Source organism: Oreochromis aureus, linkage group 16 (assembly GCF_013358895.1).
Source record: "Oreochromis aureus strain Israel breed Guangdong linkage group 16, ZZ_aureus, whole genome shotgun sequence".
Taxonomy (NCBI): domain Eukaryota; kingdom Metazoa; phylum Chordata; class Actinopteri; order Cichliformes; family Cichlidae; genus Oreochromis; species Oreochromis aureus.
Window position 1 is genome coordinate 26,217,375 of NC_052957.1, and position 8,770 is coordinate 26,226,144.

General features: G+C 41.0%; 1 protein-coding gene across 2 annotated transcripts in view; it reads right to left on the bottom strand.

Annotated features, from left to right (window-relative positions):
- Nucleotides 1–8,013, bottom strand: part of serpine3 (serpin peptidase inhibitor, clade E (nexin, plasminogen activator inhibitor type 1), member 3) — a 12,515-nt gene extending 4,502 nt beyond the window's left edge. Inside the window, exons 1-3 of one of the 2 annotated variants that reach the window (XM_039599966.1) lie at nucleotides 7,876–8,013; nucleotides 1,474–1,768; nucleotides 475–803 (exon numbers count right to left, since the gene is read on the bottom strand). In XM_039599966.1, coding sequence (XP_039455900.1) covers nucleotides 475–739 — 265 coding nt within the window. In that variant the 5' untranslated portion in view covers nucleotides 740–803; nucleotides 1,474–1,768; nucleotides 7,876–8,013. Of the gene's footprint in view, nucleotides 1–474; nucleotides 804–1,473; nucleotides 2,312–7,875 lie in introns of those variants that run through there. The other variant, XM_039599965.1, reaches the window with a different exon arrangement.
- Nucleotides 8,014–8,770: the final 757 nt, after the last annotated feature.

Genomic DNA, 8,770 nt, shown 5'->3' on the forward strand with positions numbered 1-8,770 from the left:
TATCTTTGCTCTTTGCCTGGAATTCTGCCACTGATTTCAATTCAGGATTTTTTGATGACCATGTCTTTCGGTGTCGTTGAAATCGTTTTTATTTCACGATAGAAGCTAAATTAGAGTCTAAAGTCATAACTAGGAAGAGGTGGTATCTTGGAGATAAATCACCAGGTGTAACTCTCATTTTGTTTGTAAATTAAACACCTAACCTCTTGACCCAAAGGCCGAGCTGAAGAAGTCGTTAATGAGATTAGAGTTGGTGTAGAGGCAGGTATTATGGCTCCAGACACCACTATGCTCTGCAGGGCGAACAGCAGCAGGAGCACTGCTCCACGCCACCTGGTACCAACAGCACCGAGGGCCACCCTCTTCCAGCCTCTTTCACACAGCATAAGGAGCCACTAATGCCACCTGAATAAAAACTTGCACTTCCATTCCTATATTTAAAAATGTTAAAAAAAGGAAATATCAGAAACCTACCATTCACATTGTAGCCCAGTGTTCCCTCCAGCTGAGCAAGTGTGTTGCCCCTGGCGCCAAGCTGCAGGAGCGCGAGAGACAAGGAGACACTAACTGGCGACACGATCAAGTTGGAGTTGTTCTCCGTCTCTGTGAGAGTCTGGTAGAGGCTGATGGCGAACCTGGTGTGCAGCTCCCTCATGCTGTCCTGAAGGCTGCTGTTGCAGTAGCTTCTCTCCACCAACCAGAAGCAAATGATGAGTGAGGCCACCGGCAGCCGACACATCTCCTCAATGCTGCACGAGAGGATGTGTCCACAGGGAGCGACACGCGGCCGAAAACACAAAATCCTGGAAGATGAAAAAGAAAGTATTAAAAAAACAACAACAACAATACATCAATGAAATCAAACAACATGCAACTATTTAAGGGTTTTATGTTTTATACGAATGAGTGGGACACATTTTTAACCACTCTAACCACCCCAGACAGGTGGATCCGCACACTGATCGTGCTGGGAACCCTGCATCCTGCTTGTGGATCACTCAGTTATCAAATGTGGCAGCCTACGAAGAGCTGGCATACAGCAAGGCAGACCTGCACCACTCAAAAAGGGAAGCTTTAATGACCATATTACCTTTTCATGATGCTCAGTGTAGTACTTTCTCCATATAAGGGTAAGCAGATTTGGCCTATCCTGAGTGAAAAGCTGTTTCTGGCAAGCTGCCACATTAAAATGATCTTCACATGTCAATACATGACTACAAATAATAACGAAACCCTGTTTAGTTAATTTAGGATTAATACTGCAGATTTCTCTCAAATAAAAAGTAAGATTTTAAATTTAGAACTACCCTTTTATTTGGAGATTAAGTTGTTGAATTGCATCTTTCTCCAAGAGGTAAAGGTAAAATATGTCAGTGCTGCATTTTTTTTAGGTACACTTTTGGAGGACTGAATGCATTTAACATGATCATTTTCTGTTGTGATGATAACTATCGGTGCAGCTGTGTGTCGTACCTGCAGACAGGTGAGGTAGTTTCCGTTTAACTCCAGCTGTTCTCTCTGACTGGACACCGACCATTCAGCCTCTGGAGCGGACCTGTGTCCTGTCTGTCTCCTGCCGTCAGTCACTGTCCCCCGGCTTCCTGTCAGTAGAACAACCCCTCTTCTGCTCTCGGCTGTCAGCCTCTGGTTCAGTCTGAAGCGGTCTGTAGTCATAAGACCGTGTTTAAAGGGGAACGCTCCGCTCCGTGTTTGCGGTCTCCGTCGGCGATGTCCGTACCACTCGTCCGGGATTCCTACCTCCGCGGGGCTATAAGGAGCCAGGCGGAGGGAGGCATGTCACCGACCAGCAAATCCCAAACCAGGCAGAGAGGGGAAAAAACACCCACACACGAGTGCACAGAGGGGCAGGCATGCATCTGAAAATGCTGCTGTGGAGACTCCTAATTGGTTACTACTAATAAAAGTCAAACACATTGAGGGATAAACCGTTTAAAAATGTATCATAAATAAGCTAGAGGCGAAACAACAGGCTGTTTAAAGCATGTGGCTCACGAATAGTTCAGCATTTTGGGAAATTAAAGTATTTTTCTGAGTTATTAGTTCTTATATTAGTAGTTAACTTTGGTAGCTTTCATATTTGCCCTTTAGTGCAGCCCTTTAGCTTAGCTTAGCATAACTGGTACAATAAACAGCTAGCCTTCCTCCGTCTAAAAGTAACAAAAACTGCATGGCAGTAACCCTTTAAGTCCACCAGTGTTACTTTTTATACCACACAAAAACTTTCAAATGTTAGCAGTAAGTTTCTTTCTGTTTCACCCTAACTTCCTGAGTCATTAGTTTAGGACTTTTTGTGTGTTTAGCTTTTTTATATACCTGTTTTAGGACAGTACATTATGATTGTCATGGTGGGGTGAAAGCTTTTTCATTGGCAGGTGTCTCCACAAAGGCAGCTCACTATTGTTATCTGTACTGAATGGACATGGCAGAGTTGGTGTCTGTGCAGTACAGGCCAATAAAAAAGATTGTGCTCGAGTTCTGTTACTTTATTATTCTGTTTTTAAGCACAGAGTGAATAAGCAAAATACCTTCTGCATCAATAAAGTGGGGTACGCTAATAAGCATAGAAAGTATAAAACATGGTTGAAACAGTCATGGATTGGCCTCACCAGAGCCTGGACCTCAACATTATTAAAGCACTGTGGGATTAACTTGACAGAGAACAGAGCAAAAGACAGCCAACATCCAAAGAAGAGCTTTGATTGTCCTTCAAGAAGCCTGGAGAACTATTCCTGAGCACTACTTATGGAGATTTCATGAAAGCTTGCCAAAGAAACTGAAGGCTGTGTTAAAAATAAAGGTGTTCATACCAAATATTATATACCGCATTTCTGTGTATGTTTGTGCATGTTTCAAAAGAATCACTGCACCTTTTCCTAGAAAAATATCTCAGCTTGCACAGTACTATGATTTGATCATATCATATCGATCTTGAGGTTATAATATTTGCGTAAGGGGCTGACTACTGCAAACACCTTGTTTTTTTGAAGGTCACACAGACACACTCACTAAGACATCCATTCTATTATACAAGTGCTTTGGCCTTTTGTTGTGATGATCAAAAGACATTTTTGCTTTGAGTGTCACACTACTGCGTCAGCATTTTTTAATTGGTATCGCTCTGTGAGACGTGGAAGCGTTGCTCCAACATGTGATGCATAACAGCATCTCAGCCTTCAAGAAACAACATTATATGTTTTTGTACAGACTTTGAATGAGGTGTTGAAGAGTGTTTAGATATAATATTGTAGGGTTACAATGTAAGCACCTTGAGACAACTGTTGTTGAGAAATGTCTGAGTAGTGATGTTATGAAACAGATTCTTCTTCCTCATCCTTACACCTACACATTACCTATGTAGTGTTCACATATGCTTCCATTACTAACATTAACCATGACATTATTAATGCATTTGGATTTTTTAAAAAAAAAACTTGAAGAATTGCAAATATTTGATCATGGTATGCCCTTTATTTAACCTAAAATCAGCTCTGTAGTGATCTGCCCCTCAACTGTCCCTCTTAATTGAGGGAATGCGAGTCAGCAAAATAAATTGTGGGTATTTTTCCCATGAAGACAGAGCATGATTGGTAGCCATCAGGTATTTGGCAGCTTTGCCTAACAGTGGATTCCAGCCATTACTGGACTTGACTAATTAGTGAAGCCGTGGCTTGGCTTCATTAACCAGAGTCACCGCATTCTTTAAAACCCAACTCTCCGACTCTAAAGGCAGGAATCTGGAATTTTAAGGACTTTGTTGGAGAACATGAGACATCACAGTGACTGACCAAAGACAATTCTTTGTAAAGATGCCACCATTAACAGCAGCTTTCATCTTGGTGGACGAGGGGCCTTTGGTGGAACACTATGTTAGAAGTTCACATTGGTGAAGTAGAAATACTGGTTTGTACTCTCTACTTCTGATCCCTGGACATGCTACAAAGTAAGCTTCAGCTGCACTCAGAGTTCAAGACGCAGGTCAACTTACTCTACAGTGTCGCTGCAGTGTAGTGAGTAAGAGTCATAGGAGAATGCAACCTGACAAGACCTGCATAGGAAAAATGCTCTTATTTATCCCAGTAAAATGAGCACTCGGAGAGCACAACTTCCCCCGAAGGGTTATATTCAAACTTTGATGTTTTATGCTGATGTCAGCAAATCCTCAATAATGACATCTGGATTGTTTTCATGGCTCATTTGTACTGATGTACAATGATTAACGTATTGCTTTAAAGTTTGGGGAAAACAGTGAAAGCTAAAGCTTTTTCCCTGTCATTTGACCTTGAAGCATTACATACAAAAATTGTGTTTTTTGCAGCTTTACAGTATGATTGGAGCAGAATTGGCTTCTATAAGCTCTTTTTTTAAGTGCGTTATACAGCTCTCTCTAAGTTTTTATTAATTTCGCCACTTGGTATGATCTTGACTTTGACCCAAGTTTCACCAAAATTAAATCCACTTGAGCTCTTATTAGTATCTAGCATCACACAGAGTTTGAAAATGATATCTTGAAAACTGTGGAGGCTGGACTGCTAACAAAGAGACTGATGGGCAAACAGACAGATGGAACCGAGCACTGATAACACAGTCATGCTGCTCTTTGAGTAAGCGGCTACTTGGTCACTGAAGCAGTGCCCTTGCATGACAGTTACTTTGTACCAGGCTACAGTGAAGACTAAACTACAAGGCAAAGCACTTCTGCCTTTTAGTGGTCCGATTGAAGTCTTGCAGTTTTTATATAGACTGGGCCCAAGTGCAAACCCTAAGTTCATGCTCTGTCTGAAAGTAGCCATGTTAGCTCTACCATCTATTTAAGCCAACTTTTTTTTGATTGGCTGTTGCTTGTTTGGTTTTTAATGAAGTGGTGATCTTGTATGGAAGGTTGTTTCCTCCAATGAAAATGTTTTTGGGTTGGGTTTTTTTGCCATCCATAAGAAAAAGATTTGGCTTAGTATCTCACAATTTTGAGATAACAACTCAAAAAATTTATTTAGCTCTGCCTAGAAGGTTTATTTATTTATTTATTTTAAGTGGTGGGAACAAGTTTCTATACTTTGAGCCCTGGGTGTCCCACTGCTCGACGAAGAGGCCCAATCTACCCTGGACCACAATCCCCAAGGGAGCAGGCCAGCAACCACGCCAAAACACCCAGTGAGTCACCAAGCGCTTAAAGATATCTGCTGTCTTTGACATCATACAGATCAAAGAGTGGAAAAAAATTGCAAAGTGAGCATTTAGAGCCTTCTGACACATCATTCATCCACTGACACACGTGAACACACACTTTGCAATCATTTTTAGTTTCTCCTTGGTCACTTTATATCTCTTTGCGGTTGTTTTTCACCTATTTATGCAGAACTCAAATGTAGTGCTATAAAAACTGAAAATGTAGTTAATACTCAAGATGAAGAGAAGCTCTTGATTCCTGTCTAAAGCCACCATTTCCTGCAGATCTACCTGACACTCCTTTGCACACATATTATATTATATAATAAAATTCATGATGCAAGATACGCTCCCTTAGGTTCCTGGGCACATATCTGGTTGGTTTGTTCAGGTAACGATCCATGCCAGTAAACTGTCCAGTCATGCTAACACCTTTCATGTGCACATGCATTCAGCTTTTTGTTTCCAAGAGCTTAGAAATATTCAATGAAGTTTGTTGCCTTCCGAAAGCAGCACCGTTAATTGATGAGTATTTGTGCAACTCTGTGATATCTCTGCCTTTCTCCACATAGCAGCAACTTAATCCCTAACTAGTGGAGGCTATCCCCAGGCTCTCCATTCATGTGCTTCACTGCAGTCTTCTCTCCACCCAGTGACTTTTACCCTTGTAGGGAAAATAAAGGTCATCTGAGGTCACAGTGTAGAAAGCAAAAACTAGAGGAAGAGGAACTATTACAACTAAAATCAAGACACAAGAAAAAAGAAGACAATAAAATGAAGGTGACAAAGGATTGAGAGAAAGCAGCTTATATATAGTTGTAGAAATGATGTGACAGACTCACTCACTCTGCTTCACCTCCAGTGGCCTACTTCCCTTCAGGCCCCGGGGCCTTGGGGCAGTTCATTAGGATTAAAGGGGATGCGGGTGTGTGGGGCCGGGCCAGGCTGCAACAACGCCGGTGTCGCCAGAGCGATCTGCCAGGTACGCCACGGCGGATTAGAGCCAGTAGTGCTGGCACTGGGAGAGGGGCGACGTGAGGGGACGTGTCCCATGCAAGCATCACCTCACGGGGACATGAGCGTGGCTCTGGAGAGTTATGGGAAAAATCTCGGTTTTACTTTTTTATTTTTTATTTTCTTTGAAGCTCAAGAAATTGGAAGTGGGTGTGGAAATAACAGGTACTATGTGGGAAACTGGAAATACCCTAAATGTTTAAGAAAGTATCCCATGCTGCAACAAAGAAATAAAACATCAATGACACAAAAGCATCATTTGTGAACCTTTTAAGAATCAGACAAAGTAACTTTAAAGCAGCTGTAATTGTAACTTTTAAAATCCTATTTCTGTTTCACTATAGCACCATCTGCTGCCAGTTAATACAATCTCTTCACAGCCTAGTCAGACATCTGTTAACATTAAAAAGTCATAGTGGGACATAATTAAAACGAATTTGTTAGGGAAGGCACAGATAATTAGGTATATTTATATTGATTTGTCAGGGTTTGCACACCCGCCTAAGGTCACAAGGCTGTGTTGTTTAAACAACACCTAGTTGGTACAAAGAGTGCAAATAAAATAAGCAGCCCAAACTGTTAACATAAAGCAAGATGAATCCATGCTTAATGTTGTTTATGCCTAATTCTGATGCCACCATCCAAATGTCACAGCAGAAATTGAGATGGGAGTGGCACCTGCATACGTTGCTCAAAGCAGTCTGGCTATTCTCCAGTGACCTCCTGCAACAACCAGGTATTTTCACCAAACTTCCACTCACTGGATATTTTCTCTGTTTTGGACCGTTCACTGTAAACTCTACAGACGGTTGTGTGGGGAAACTGCCAGTAGATCATCCATCTGGCACCAACAACCATGCAACAGTCAAAGTCACCTTAATAACTTCTTCCCCATTCTGATGATCTGATGTAATGATGATCTGATTCAGCATGGGCTAAGTAGATATTTGTGTGAATGAGTGGCCAGCGAGTGTATAATTAAAATAGTAATGAATACAGAGTTATTACACAATACACTGTAAGGAAAACTATACTGTTCCCCTTTATGCTAATAGCTTTATTAAACATACTGTGAAGAGGTATACTTATGGATATATAATAAGTGGGCACTTCTGACTCATATCTATAGGGCTGATTACCAGTGATAACATCCATCAAATCAAGTGATAGTATTTGAATCTGGTAATCAATAATCAATCAGACCTATAATCAGGTTTTCTTTTTTTATATATATATTTCTAACCAAATTTTTAAACCCACTATCCTCCTTTTTCTGTCTTTCCTGCCTCTACATTGTGTCTTGTCTAAGTAATTTTCAGATCTTTGTTTGGTTTTTTTTACATGTTGCAGAGCCCTGTAGTCCAACTATTATTCATTTCATTTTATCCCAATATGTCCAACAGTTTCCTTGCAGATTTTTTAAAATTTTATACATTTAAATCTAAGTTGTTGAACAAATTTTCCAAAACTCTGTCTGGGATCTCAGGATCTCAGCTTGCAGACTGATCTGTTTTCCAGACTTGGCCTGAAGAAGTAATATATTATACAAATCTCTGTGTTGATTGGTGGATGATTACATCACCTCCTCAGGGTTGCAAGATTTCACCATGACAACCAATGTGCACTAATGTTGGATTTTTCTTCTTCAGACTGTGGACCACACAGGCAGGCTCGCACCTGCGTAAATGCTCAAACAGTGCAGAGAGACAGGTTTCACAGTTCGAGCTGAAACGGTCGTTAAAGATTTTCCCGAGACGCAGAAGAGAGTTGCAGACCTCAGTGAAGGCAGCTGTGACACATGCAGATACTGTTTCAGTGAGTCCTGGAAAACCTGTGGAGAGATTACCTGAATTTATTCATGTGGAGATTACTTCAAAGGCGAGACACAACTTTTAAGTAGTAATAAAAAGAAAATCACTAGAAGTGAAACTCTTGTACTCAAATTACATCTTAAACCTCAACGTTCAGCACAAGAGGGCAGCACTGCATTGTATTGAAATACTTTATTGTAGTCTGCACATTCAAGAAAATTCTCTTAAGAAGATATCTTTTTCATTCATTTAAGTAATTTGTATTTAGGGAATGATTTTTTTATTATAACAATGCTTCTTACACTGCTGGAAAGCCTTTCCCCATAAACTGTGCCACATCTGTAAGGAAAAATGCATTTGAAGGTTGAACAGCAGATTGAGTATTTGGTTGGAACACATGAGAAACTTGCCAATGCCAAACAGCTTATTCTGCTGTTGACTCTTATTTTGAGGTTGTGGTACCCCAGGTGCTTACAATCGTATGCCTGATGAACAGCAACTGTGAGCATGGACCCTGCTACAGCGGTCTTTTGGTGTCTGTGCCAAGCATGCCATGTTTGACTGATCTGGATATGGTCCTTTCCACAAAAGTTGCAGCATTGTTTGGTGTGAAACCTGGTACCATCTCCAAATTTAAAGCCAAGTTCCATATAATGGCGGATGTCAGAGACAGGCCACGAAATTGGCATCCCAAGAAGAAAAAGAAGACGCCACAGGAAGACCGTTTCCTCACTGTGTCATCACTTAGGAACTGTAAACAG